Below are 13988 nucleotides of genomic sequence, written 5' to 3' on the forward strand. Positions count from 1 at the left end.
GCTCATGGGCCCCCCCCCCCCCGGCCAAATTTTCCAAATTTTCCCGGCGCGTTTTCCGCGGGAAGCAGCGGGAAAAACGGCACCGGGAGAGCTCCTCCCGCTCCTTCCCGCTGGGAGCCGGGAGATGGGGACGGGGCGGGAAGGAGGGGAGGGGCTGGGATGGAATTCCCAGAGAGTTCCTGAGAATCCCGGGGAGTGTCCAAGGAAAGTTTGGAGCACCCCGGGATCGGGGTGGGAATGGGATGGGATTTTAAATCCGTGGATCCCATCCAAGCCATACCGGGATTCTGGGGTTGAGGATGCTCAGGATCCATCCCCAGGGATTTTTATGGAATTCTGGGATGGAAAAGGGAAGGGAGACCCTTCCTGGAGTCCCCAGTTCCCAGGGAATTCCCAAAATTCCTTCTCAAGGAGGAATCGGGGTGGGGATGGATCCAGTGCCAGGCTGGGAGAGCTGGGAATGGAGGGAATTCCCTGGAAAAGGGGAGCTTGGGATGGTGGGGTCTTGGGAAGGAATTCCCGGCTGGGCTGGAATTCCCAGAGAATCCCTGGATCCCTGGCAGTGTCCCTGTTGGACCACCATGGGATGTTGGGAAGTGTCCCTGGGATGAAATTGAAGGTCCATGGATCCCATCCCAAACCATTCCGGGATCCTGGGATCAAGGAAACTCTGGATCCATCCCGAGGGATTTTTATGGAATTTGGGGATGGAAAAGGGAAGGGAGACCCTTCCTGGACTCCCCAGTTCCCAGGGAAGCCCCTGCATCCCAAAATTCCTTCTCCAGGAGGAGTCGGGATGGGGCTGGATCCAGTGCCAGGCTGGGAGAGCTGGGAATGTTCACTGGGATCAGGGAAGGATCCAGGGAATGCTTGGAGCCTTTTCCAGAGGCTCCAGGAGAGCTGGGATTTGGGCAAGGGCTGGAGGGGCAGGAGGCAGGGAATGGCTTCCAGTGGGAAAGGGGAGCTTGGGATGGTGGGATCTTGGGAAGGAATTCCCGGCTGGGCTGGAATTCCCAGAGAAGCCCTGGCAGTGTCCCAGGACAGGGATCCCACCCGCTCCCAAATTTTGGGATTTTGCTTCTCCAGCCTCCCTGGCGCCGAGCTCCGGGGTTTTTTGGGAATTCCACGGATTCCGTGGAAGGCAGGCAGGGAACAGAACTCCCCGGGCTCAGCATTCCCGGGCCTCTCCCTCCTCCTCCTCCTCCTCCTCCGGGACGTGGGAGCGCCCGTTGCCATGGGGGTTGCCATGGAATTCCGATCCGCAGTTTCCATGGAAATCGCGGGAGCTTGGGAATGGGATGGGGGGGGAGGGGGACGAGGCCCTGCCGGGGCTCCCGGGATGGGAAAAAAAAAAATAATTCCAGGCCTTCCCGAGCTCTTCTTTCCCGAATCCTGCCGTTTTTCCTTTCTGAGATTCCAGGGAATTTCCTTTTCCAGGGAATTTCTCAGCCCCGGTGGGGCTGGGTTGGGGTCAAGGAGCGGGAATGTTCCAGGGGATCATTTATGGGAGATCCCAATGGATTTTGGGGTTTCCCAATCCTTTTGGGATCGCTCTGGGATCCAAGTGATTCCCTCCAGGAATGCTGAGATGGGAAAAGAAGGGAAAATCCGGGAATTTCGGCCTGATCCATCCCCCCCTCAATCCCTTTCCCAACCCCGATCCCAAAGGATGAGGGAAAATGGGATGATCCCGTGACCTGACCCCATCCACCCACCCTCATCCCAGGATTTTCCTGGGGAAAAGCGATAAAACTCATCCCAAGTTGGAATTATCCAAGTAAATCCTGGAATTGCGGCCTCGCCGCAGGTTTTGAGGGCCGGGAAGCCCCGAATTCCTTGGAATGCTGGAAAACAGGGGGTAGGGGGTGAGGGGAAAGGGTTGGAATTTTTTCCGGCTCCAGCTTTTTCCAGCCTGAAGATGGCAGCAAGCACCCGCGGCATTCCCGGCAGTGGGAACAGCTCCTTGCAACCCTCTGGAAGCGGCTCCAACTTCTCCCGCTCCCAAATCCCGGCCGGATCCTCCGGAGCTCGTCCCCCGATCCAACATTCCCCTTGGGAAAAAAAAGTGAGTAGATCCCTTTTATTTATTTTTAAAAATTTAATTTTTTATTTTTGGGGTTTTTTTTTCCGGGATTCCGGGAGCCGCGATTCCCAACGATGGGAGGAGGAGGAGGTGGGGGGGAAGGAGGATAAAAAAAAATAAAATAAAATAAATAAATCCCGGCGGATTTTGATTCCCAGCTCTCCGTGCCAATGGAAAAAGGGGAGAATTGGGAAGTGGAAGGGGAGGGAGGGGAGGGAGCAGCGGTTTCCCGGGAGCCGTTCCCGGAGCGACGGGAGAAGGGAGCATGGGATGGCTCAGCCGCCTCCTGAGCCAGCTCTCCTGTGAGTCCCCGGGAGCCCGCCGGGAATGGGGGTCGCGCTGGGAATTCGGGAATTCCAACCGGGAGGGGAATTTGAGCAGCGTTTTCCCACCCCACGGAGCGAGGGGTGATCCCGAAGTTGCGCGTGGGCGAGGCTGGGATCGGGATGAGGGGATGGGAAGGGGGAAAAGGAGGAGCGGGGTGGCTCCGCGAGGGTTCCCGGGGGGAATCTTTGCGGGATCCGGTGCCGGGGGGAGATTCCCGGCCCGGAGGATGCAGGATTCCGGCCGGAGCGTGGGAATTGCGCATCTCCGCGTGCGCCACGCGTGGGAGAGCTCGGGAACAGCCGGGGATGGGAATCTCGGGGGATCCGCGGGGACAGGGGCTCGCCGTGGACCCCGGGATTTCCACAGGATTCCGGGATTCGCTCAGGATTCCGGGATTCGCACAGCATCCCGGGATTCGCTCAGGATTCCGGGATTTGCACAGGATCCCCGGATTTGCCCGGGATTCACCCAGGATCCCAGGACTTGCTCAGGATCCCGGGATTCACACAGGAGCCCAGGATTTAGGGATTCACCCAGAATCCCAGGATTTGTCCAGGATCCCAGGATTCGCTCAGGATCCCGGGATTCGCACAGGATTCCGGGATTCAGCCAGGACCCCGGGATTCGCTCAGTATTCCGGGATTCGCACAGGATCCCGGGATTCACACAGGAGCCCAGGATTTGGGGATTCACCCAGGATCCCAGGACTTGCTCAGGATCCCGGGATTCACACAGGAGCCCGGGATTTAGGGATTCACCCAGAATCCCTGGATTTGTCCAGGATCCCAGGATTCGCTCAGGATTCCGGGATTCGCACAGCATCCCGGGATTTGCCAAGGACCCCAGGATTCACCCGTACAGGATTGCGGGATTCGCACAGGATTCCGGGATTCGCCAAGGACCCCGGGATTCGCACAGGATCCTGGGGTTTGCACAGGATCCCGGGATTCGCACAGGATCCCGGGATTCAGCCAGGATCCCTGGATTTGTCCAGGACCCCGGGATTCGCTCAGGATTCCGGGATTCGTGGGGAATTCCTGGAGTGGGAAGGATCCTCCGGGCCAGGGATGGGCTGGGAGAAGAATCCCGGCAGGGGCTGCAGCTCCACAGGAATTCCCACCTGGAATTTTGGGAATTCCCCTCTCGCTTCCCCGTTCCTACTGGGAATTCCCAGCTCATCCCGGGACTGCAGCCACCCCCAAACTGTGGGATCAGCGGCATTCCATTGCTCCCCTCCTCTTCCTGCTTTTCCTCCTGGCATTCCCAGCGATCCCAAAACCTCTCTGGGATTAGGATCGGGATCAGGATTGGAATTGGGATTGGGATTCCTCCTCGGTGCAGGATCCTCGGGGCAGAATTCCCAGGATCCCGGGGATCCCAGGAGTGGGAAGGATCCTCTGGGCCAGGAAAGGGGCCGCAGTCCCACAGGAATTCCCACCTAGAATTTCGGGAAGCGCTCACCCCCCTTCTCTTCCCCATTCCCACTGGGAATTCCCAGCGCATCCCGGGATGGGAGCTGTGGGATCAGGGGCATCCCATTGCTCCCCTTCCCATTTTTCCTCCTGGCATTCCCGTAATTCCAAACCCCTCTGCGGGATCGGGGGCCGGGGCTGGTCCTGCGGGCGGAATTCCCGGGATCGCGGGGATCCCGGGATCGGGAAGGTGCCGCCGCTTCCCGGGGAGTGGCGGCCCCGGGACCGCCTCCCGCTCCTTCCCCCTTCCTGCCCCGGCTCCTTCCGCGCCCCGGGAGCGGCTCCGGCTTTTCCCGGGATCCGGGGCGGGCTGGCGGGGATCCCCCCGCGCCGGGAGAGGAGCGGGAAGGATTCCCGGGAATCCGCGCCGGAGTTCCCGGCGGATTCCCAAAGCTCTGCCGGGACCCCGCCGTGCAGGTGAGGGGGATCCCGGAGTTTTCCTGCTTTCCCGACTTTTCCATCCCGGCTTCCTGGGAAGCGATTCCAGCGCTTCCCGCGGGATCCGATCCCACCGGGAGCCGGGAGCCGATCCCACCGGGAGCCGCCTGGACACGGGGATCCCGCGGGAAGGTGAGAGCCGCTTCCCAAATTCGGGAAACGCCGGGAAGAGCCGAGGGGATGGGAGCAGGAGTTGGGAAAGGCGCTCGCCGTCCTCTTCCCAACATTCCGGGAAAACCGGGATGAAGTTTGGAAGGTGGAAGCTCGGGAATTTGGGAATGTGAGAGCCGAGGATCGGGAGTTCCGTGGGATTTGCTGGAATCAAGGTTTTCCCGGCGCTGGGGCGGTTCTGGAAGCGGGAGTTGGGAATGTTGTGGATTTGCTGGGATTTGGTGCATCCAGGGATTCCGTGATTCCCTCGGGAATGATCCCACTGCCGGATCACTGGGATTGGGATCCCAGCCGGGGATCTCCTGGGGGTGTTGGAAGTGGCTGGGAATGTCCCAGGGAAAGGGAACATCCAGGGAATGTCTGAACAGGAATCGGGAAGGATTTGGGAATCTCGGAGGTGAGAAATCCCGGGAGCAGGATGCAAATCCCGGCTTCCAGAAAAATCCATATCCAGCCCCGAGCTTTTCCAAGGGCTGGGAATGCAGCGTCGGAATCCTTTGGCTTTTTCCTGGTGGATGGAGCTGAAAATCTGGGAATTTTCTGGGTGGGATATCCATGGTTCCTCCACCGAGGAAGGGGTAAAACCTGGGATAACCAGCGGGAAAATTCCCACAGGGATAAAAGGAGGTTTTCCCGTGGAAAATCCCACGGGTTTGGCTGCGTTTGCCCTTGGGATGGATCCTGGGAACGGCAGGGATGGATCCCAGGAAGGATCCCTGGAAAGATCCCAGGAAGGACAGGGATGGATCCTGGGATGGATCCCAGGAAGGACCGGGATGGATCCTGGGAAGGATCCCAGGAAGGATCCCTGGAAAGATCCCGGGAAGGACAGGGATGGATCCTGGGGTGGATCCCAGGAAGGATCCCGGGAGGGAGGGGGACGGATCCCGGGAAGGATCCTGGGAAGGATCCTGGAAAAGATGGGAATGGATCCTGGGAATGATTGAGATGGATCCTGGGAATGATTGAGATGGATCCTGGGAAGAATCCCAGGAAGGATCTTGGAAAGGGCAGGAATGGATCCTGGGAAGAGCAGGGATGGATCCTGGGAAGGATCCCAGGAAGGACAGGAATGGATCCTGGGAAGAGCTGGGATGGATCCCAGAAAGAGTGGGGATGGATCCTGGAAAGGACAGGGATGGATTCTGGGAAAGATCCTGGGAAGGGCAGGGTTGGATCCTGGGAAAGATCCTGGGAAGGGCAGGGTTGGATCCTGGGAAAGATAGTGGAAAACATCCAGAAAACATCCAGGAAGGGACAGGGATGGATCCTGGGAAAGAGGGGGGTGGATCCCAGGAAATATGGGCATGGATCCCAGGAAGGATCCCAGGAAGGATGGGAATGGATCCTGAGTGGGGCGGGGATTGATCCCAGGAAGGACCCCAGGAATGATTCCAGAAATTATAGAATGGATCCTTGGAATTCTCCTGGAAAGGATGGGAATGGATCCCGGGAAAGATCCCTGGAAGGCCTGGACTGGATCCTGGGAAGGATCCCGGGAAGGATCCCTGGAAGGACAGAGATGGATCCCAGGAATTATGGGGGTGGATCCCAGGAATGATCCCAGGAAGGATCCCCGGAAGGGCAGGGCTGGATCACAGGAATTATGGGGATGAATCCCAGGAATTATGGGGATGAATTCCAGGAAGGATTCCATGAAGGATCCCAGGAAGGATCCCAGGAAGGACTTGGATGGATCCTGGGAAGGACTGGGATCCCAGGAGGAGCAGGGATGGATCCCAGGAATTATGGGGATGAATCCCAGGAAGAATCTTGGGAAGGATCCCTGGAAGGATCCCAGGAAGGATCCCAGGAAGGATCCCGGCAAGGACGGGAACGCTGGGATCACGGGGAGGCCGTTTGAGGAAGCGGCAGAGAAAAGGGAACAGGAAGAGGCCGAGGCTCCCGACAGCCCCCGGGAAACCTCGGAAAGCTCCGGAGCTGGGGCCAAAAACGGCCCCAAAATCCCTTCCGTCGGAATCCCGGGATCCGATGGGGAAATCCTGGGATCTGACAGGAAGATCCCTGGATCTGAGGGAAAAATGCCAGGATCTGACAGGAAGATTCTGGAATCTGATGGGAAACTCCCAGGATCTGAGAGGAAAATGCTGGGATCTGACAGGAAAATCCTGGGATTTGATGGGAGAATCCTGGGATCTAATGGGGAAATCCCGGGATCTGATAGAAAAATCCCGGGATCTGATGGGGAAATCCTGGGATCTGACAGGAAAATCCCAGGATCTGACAGGAAAATCTTGGAATCTGATGGGAAAATCATGGAATCTGACAGGAAAATCCCAGGATATGATGGGAAAATCCCGGGATCTGGCAGGAAAAACCTGGGATGTAACGGGGAAAATCCTGGGATCTGACAGGAAGATTCTGGGATCTGATGGGAAAATCTCAGGATCTGACAGGAAAATCCTGAGATTTTATGGGAAAATCCTGGGATCTAATGGGAAAATGCTGAGATCTGATGGGAAAATCCCGGGATCTGACAGCGAAAATCCTGGGATCTGATGGGGAAATCCTGGGATCTGTTAGAAAAATCCCGGGATCCGGTGGGGAAATCTCAGCATCTGACAGGAAAATCCCAGGATCTGACAGGGAAAATGGGAATAATAGGAGGAAAATACTGAGATCTGATGGGAAAATCCAGGGATCTGACAGGGAAATCTTGGAATGTGATGGGAAAATCATGGACTCTGACAGGAAAATCCCAGGATATGACAGGAAAATCCTGGGATCTGGCAGGAGAATCCCGGCTGCCGCTTCCCGGGAAGGGCGGGAAGCAGCAGGAAGGAGCCTTGGATGGGTCTGGGATGGCTCCAGAGGGAAGGAAGTGCTGGAATTCCAGGATTCCAGGAAAATTGGGATATTTGGAGGGATGGAGTGGTTACATTCCAGGAAAACAAAGGCTGGGAAGTGATTCCCAGGGATGTGGATTCCATGGGAGATTCCCGGGATCCGACGTAACCCGGCAGGATCCCGATCCCATCTTTGGGGTTTCCAGGATTATCCAGGTGCAATCCGACCTTTTCCAGCTGGGAACTGAGGCTGGAAAAGCGGGAATGTCGGTGTAAATGTAGGGAGTTGTTTGAGTGGGGATCGTTCCCAGCGGGAATGGGCCGGGAAAGGTTCCCGGGAAAAAGTGGGAATGGAAGAGGGGATTTTGGGGGTCAGGGATTGACATGGGAGTGATGGGAATGATGGGAATATGGGAATAATGGGAAATTGGGAAATATGGATATCTGGGAATGAGGGATATCTCGGAATGGTGGATATGTGGGAATGATGGGAATATGGGAGTGATGGATACCTGGGAATGATGGGAATATGGGAATGACGAGAAAATGGGAATGATGGGAAAATGGGAATGATGGATATGTGGGAATGAGGGACCCATGGGAATGATGGGAATATGGAAACGATGGACACTTGGGAGTAGTGGGAATATGGGAATGATGGGAATGATGGATCCATGGGAATGGTGGGAATATGGATGTGTGGGAGTGAGGGATGTCTGGGAATTATGGGAATAATAGGAATTATGGGTATTTCTGAATGAGGGGATTGACATGGGAATGATGGGAATGATGGGAATGATGGGAAAATGGGAATAATAGGAATATGGGAGTGATGGGAATGATGGGAATATGGGAATGATGAACAGGTGAGAATGATGGACAGGTGGGAATGAGGGAGATCTGGGAATGATGGATACCTGGGAATGATGAGAATATCGGAATGATGGATCCATGGGAATGATGGGAATATGGGAATAATGGGAAATTGGGAAATATGGATATCTGGGAATGAGGGATATCTCGGAATGGTGGATATGTGGGAATGATGGGAATATGGGAGTGATGGATACCTGGGAATGATGGGAATATGGGAATGATGAGAAAATGGGAATGATGGGAAAATGGGAATGATGGATATGTGGGAATGAGGGACCCATGGGAATGATGGGAATATGGAAACGATGGACACTTGGGAGTAGTGGGAATATGGGAATGATGGGAATGATGGATCCATGGGAATGGTGGGAATATGGATGTGTGGGAGTGAGGGATGTCTGGGAATTATGGGAATAATAGGAATGATGGGTATTTCTGAATGAGGGATCCATGGGAATGATGGGCACATGGAAAAGAGGGATAGGTGGGAATGAGGGATAGACGGGAATGATGGGAATATGGGAATGATGGGAACGATGGGAATGATGGGAAAATGGGAATAATAGGAATATGGGAACGATGGGAAAATGGGAATGATGGATATTTCAGAATGAGGGATATCTGGGAATGATGGGAATATGGGAAGGAATGACAGGTGGGAATGATGGGAATGGTGGGAATGATGGAAATGTGGGAATGATGGGAAAATGGGAATGATGGATATTTCAGAATGAGGGATATCTGGGAATGATGGGAATATGGGAACGAGTGATGGACACATGGGAATTCATGGACCATCCATGATTTGGGAATTTGGCAGAGCCATGGAATCTCAATCCCGGGTCAGCACAGGCTGGAAAATGAATTCCCAAATTTTTCCGGGATCATTTTTGGGCAGGCAACAGGCGGAGTGGGGGCAGGTGGGAATTCCTTCTTTTCTTGCCTGGAAAAATTCGGGATTTAGGATTTTCCAAAGCCTGGGAATGTGTTGGGATGTCTTTTCCTGGGATTGTTTCCCAGCTGGAGCAGCCGGAACAGCCAAAATATCCATTGGGATGGGGATTAGAAGGAATAATTTGGAAAATTGGGAAAAATTCCCTGAAACTTGGGAATTTTCCCTGAGGGGGGGATGCGGTGAGCCTCCCCCCTCAATCCCGTGGAATTCCTGGGATCCCATGGAATTCCTGGGATTGGCTGCAGGGCTGGGAACGACGAGGCTGGGATCAGACAGCTGGAGCTCCAGAGGTTTTCTGGATTGGGAATCACGATCCCAACAGCCAAAAAAAAAGGAAAAATAAAAAGTGGGATTGAGGATCCTCCTGGAAGCTTTCATCCCGAAATTCCAGGACATCTGGGCAGCTTTTCCTTCCCGGGTGGTTGGGTTTGATCCAATCCCGGCTCGGGAACACCGGGAATATCGGGAACGCAGAGTTCCTTCGCTGTTCTCCCTGATCCTGAGTCATTCCCGTGCGTGGGATTCCGGCAGCGCTCCCGGCCGGGGGCGGATTCCCGGGAAAAGGTCGGGTACCCGGGAAGGGGTTGGATTCCCTGGAAAAGGTCGGATACCCGGGAAAATGTCGGATTCCCGGGAAGCAGGTGCCGAGGGGATGCAGGGAAAGAAGGGAAAAGGGGAAAATGGGAAATTGGGAAAATGGAAAAATAGGAAAATGGGAAGCAGGGAAAATGGGATACAAGAGAGATGGGATGCAGGGAAAATGGGATGCAGGTGGAAATGGGAAATATGGGAAAGTGGGATGCAAGTGAGATGGGAAACAGGGAAAATGGGAATTTGGGAAAATGGGAAGCAGGGAAAATGGGATACAAGAGAGATGGGATGCAGGGAAAATGGGATACAGCTGGAAATGGGCTCCAGGAGAGCTGGGATTTGGGCAAGGGCTGGAGGGGCAGGAGGCAGGGAATGGCTTCCAGTGGGAAAGGGGAGCTTGGGACGGTGGGGTCTTGGGAAGGAATTCCCAGCTGAGCTGGAATTCCCAGAGAATCCCTGGATCCCTGGCAGTGCCCAAGGATGGTTCTGGGTCCCTGTTCCGGTCCCGGTGCCAGTGTTGGGTGTTGAGTGTTGGGTCCCGGTTCTTGGTCCCGGTTCTGGTCCCAATGCTGGTGTTGGGTGCTGGGTGCCGGTCCCGGTGCCGGTCCCGGTGCCGGTGCCGGTTCCAGTGCCGTGCCGGTGTTGGGTGCTGGGTGCCGGTCCCAGTGCCGGTGCCGGTTCCAGTGCCAGTGTTGGGTCCTGGTCCCGGTGCCATTTCTGGTTCTGGTGCCTCTGTCAGGTGCCAGTTCCGGTTCCAGTGCCGGTGTTGGGTGCTGGGTCCTGGTGCCGGTTCCACTTCTGGGCACCATTGCCACTGTCCCGTGCCGGTTCCAGATCCCGGTGCCGGTGTGAGGTGCTGTGTCCCGGTATCGTGCTGGGCGCTGGTTCCGGTGCTTGTGCCATTGTCAAGTGCTGGGTCCCAGTCCTGGTCTTGGTTCCGGTGCTGCTGTCGGGTACTGGGTTCTGGGTCCCGGTGCCAGTCCCAGTGCCACTGCTGGGTGTCAGGTGCTGTGTTCTGTGTCCCAGAGCTGGTTCTGGGCTCTGGTTCCAGTACCCGGTACCAGTCCTGCTGCCGGTCCTGGTGTCAGGTGCCAGGTCCCGCCCCCGGTCCCGGTGCCGGGTGCTGGGTTCTGAGTCCCAGTCCCGGGTCCCGGTGCCTGTCCCGGTTCCAGTGCCGCTGTTGGGTACTTGGTTGTGGGTCATGGTGCTGGTGCCAGGTGCCAGTGCTGCTCCCAGTGCCGGTTCCAGTGCTGCTCTTGGGTATCAAGTGCCGGCTCCTGGTGCCAATCTCGGTGTCGGTTCCGGTGCCTCTGCTGGGTGCTGGGTTCTGAATCCCGGTGCCGGTTCCGTGTCCCGGTGCTGGTCTCAGTCCCGATGCCGCTGTCGGGTGCTGGGTTCTGAATCCCGGTGCCACTTCTGTGTCCTGGTGCCAGTCCCGGTCCCACTGTCAGATGCTGTGTTCTGAGTCCCAGTGCCGGTTCTGTGTCCCGGTGCTGGTTCCGTGTCCTGGTTCTGGTCCCGGTGCTGCTGTCGGGTGCTGCGTTCTGAATCCTGGTGCCGATTCCGTGTCCCAGTGCCGGTTCCAGTCCTGGTGCTGTGTTCTGTGTCCCGGTGCCGGTTCTGGTCCCAGTCCCACTGTCTGGTGCTGTGTTCTGGGTCCCGGTGCCGGGTTCCGTGTCCTGGTTCCAAGTCCCGGTACTGGTTTCCATGTCCTGGTGCCAGTGCCGGCGCTGTGTCCCTGTTCGGTGTCCTGGTGCCGGTCCCGTGTGCCGGTTGGGTGTCCCGGTGCCAGTTCAGTGTGCCGGTTGGGTGTCCCGGTGCCGGTTCCGTGTCCCGCTGTCAAGTGCCGGTTCCATGTGCCGGTTCCGAGTCCTGCTCCGGCTTCGGTGTCCCGGTGCCAGTTCTGAGTCCCGGTGCCGGTCCCGTGTCCCGGTTCGGTGTCCCGGTTCAGTGTGCTGGTGCCGGTTCAGTGTCCCGGTGCCGGTGCCGTGTTCCGGTTCCGTGTCCCGGTCGGGTCTCCCGGTGCCGGTTCAGTGTCCCGGTGCCGGTCCAATGTCCCGGTCGGGTGTCCCGGTGCCGGTTCGGTGTCCCGGTTCGGTGTCCCGGTGTCGGTTCCGAGTCCCGGTGCCGGCTCCGAGTCCCGGTGCCGGTTCGGTGTCCCGGTTCGGTGTCCCGGTTCGGTGTCCCGGTGCCGGTTCCGGTGTCCCGGTCGGGTGTCCCGGTGCCGGTCCGGTGTCCCGGTCGGGTGTCCCGGTGCCGGTCCGGTGTCCCGGTCGGGTGTCCCGGTGCCGGTCCGGTGTCCCGGTCGGGTGTCCCGGTGCCGGTTCCGAGTCCCGGTGCCGGTTCCGAGTCCCGGTGCCGGTTCGGTGTCCCGGTTCCGTGTCCCGGTGCCGGTTCCGAGTCCCGGGGCCGGTCCGGTGTCCCGGTTCGGTGTCCCGGTGCCGGTCCGGTGTCCCGGTTGGGTGTCCCGGTGCCGGTTCCGAGTCCCGGTGCCGGTCCGGTGTCCCGGTCGGGTGTCCCGGTGCCGGTCCGGTGTCCCGGTCGGGTGTCCCGGTGCCGGTCCGGTGTCCCGGTCGGGTGTCCCGGTGCCGGTTCCGGTGTCGGTCCCTCTGCGCACCCGACTCAGTCACAGCAGGAAGCGCCGCCGGCCGCGCGCTCGCCGCGGGCGACAGCGGCGACAGCGGCGACACCGCGGGGGCGACAGCGGCGACACCCCGGGGGCGACAGCGGCGACACCGCGGGGCCACCACTCCGTAAGTGCCGCCGGCATCCCGGGAATCCCGCCGGGAATTCGGGAATTCCACGCGCCGGGAATGCCGCGCACCTGGAGCGCCGCTCACCTGGCGGAGGGGCGGATCCCGGGAAAACTCATCCCGGAGAATTCCCCGGCGGAATTCCGGAGCCGGGGGTGGCGGGGGGGACACCTCAGAGTTGTCACCGAGCTGCCACCACCCCCCCACCCCCACACCCCGGGGCTGGGCTTGGCGACAGCGCCCGGGGAGGCGACACCGGGCGGGGACACCGAGCCACCGGGGCGACTTCCTGGTGCGGGCAGGTGGCCCCCGGGCCACCGGGGCTGTGCCGGTGTCACCGGCGGGGGCAGGCGACACCGGGGGACACCGGGGGACACGGGGTGGCGGTGGGGGGCAGGGAGGGGACAGTTGGTGGCAGCGCCGGGCTCGGTTTCGTTTCCTCCGTGTCCCCGCGGTTGCGTCACGGGGAGCGCTGCGATGTGTCCCCGCGGCGCGGGGGGGAGGTGACACGGCTTGGGGACGGCGACAAGGGGGGTGGCGATGGCACCGGGGGCGCTTCTGGGGGTCTGGGAGGGGGAAAGTTTGGGACTGGAAGGTTTGGATGGGGCGGGGGGTGGTGAGAAGGACGGGATTGTCCCTCGTGGCGTTGTGGGCTTTGAGGGGACATTGGTGTCCCTTGTGTCCCTTGTGTCCCTCGATGTCACTCGATGTCCCCAGCCCTGGCCAGGGGGGTGCTGCTGGGAATTCTCCTTGGGATATTCCATGGGGTTTTCCATGGGATGCTCCCTGCATCCCGTTGCCAGCCAGGGGGAAAGGGATGGGGACACCTTGGGGACATCCAGCCCCGCTGTCCCCGTGCCACCCCCCTAGGAATGGGGCTGAGAATGAGGGAAAATGGGGGAAAAAACCCCATAAATGGAATATTTCTGTCCCACATTCCCTAAGATTCAGCTCATCCCGGGGCTGGATTTGGGGTCGTTCCCACCTGGAATCCCCTCGGACCCCAAACCAAATTTTTGGGTTTTTTTGGGATGGGGGTGGACTCGGCTTTTGGGGGGCAGGAAGGGGACAGGGTGGGGGAGGCGGCCTGGCTGTCCCCAGGCTGCTCTTGCGGCCACCTGGGGAGGGGACAGGCCCCGAGTGTCACCGGGGGTTGTGCAAAGGATGTGGCTTCCTGCGGGGCTGGCCCCGCGAGGCCCCGGGGTGGAAAGAGCAAAAAACCCAACCCCCCCCCGCAAAAAAAGCAAAAAAACAAAAAAACCCCAACCCAAATCACCCCCAAAAAAACCCCATCCATCCAAGCTGTTCCCCAAAAACTCCAGGGATAGGCCATCCACAGTTCCCAAGATCCCACCATCCCAAGCTCCCCTTTCCCACTGGAAGCCATTCCCTGGCTCCTGGCCCTCCAGCCCTTGCCCAAATCCCAGCTCTCCTGGAGCCTCTGGAAAAAGCTCCAAGCATTCCCTGGATCCTTCCCTGATCCCAGTGAACATTCCCAGCTCTCCCAGCCTGGCA

The 13988-nt window shown here is 58.5% G+C and overlaps 1 protein-coding gene across 1 annotated transcript in view; it reads left to right on the forward strand.

Moving 5' to 3' along the window:
• Positions 1-2278: 2278 nt before the first annotated feature.
• Positions 2279-13988, forward strand: part of PTK2B (protein tyrosine kinase 2 beta) — a 54250-nt gene continuing 42540 nt past the window's right edge. Inside the window, exon 1 of the mRNA XM_039711918.1 lies at positions 2279-2385. Coding sequence (XP_039567852.1) covers positions 2349-2385 — 37 coding nt within the window. The 5' untranslated portion in view covers positions 2279-2348. The remainder of the gene's footprint in view (positions 2386-13988) is intronic.

This window comes from Passer montanus, unplaced genomic scaffold (assembly GCF_014805655.1).
Source record: "Passer montanus isolate IOZ18808 unplaced genomic scaffold, ASM1480565v1 scaffold255, whole genome shotgun sequence".
NCBI lineage: Eukaryota > Metazoa > Chordata > Aves > Passeriformes > Passeridae > Passer > Passer montanus.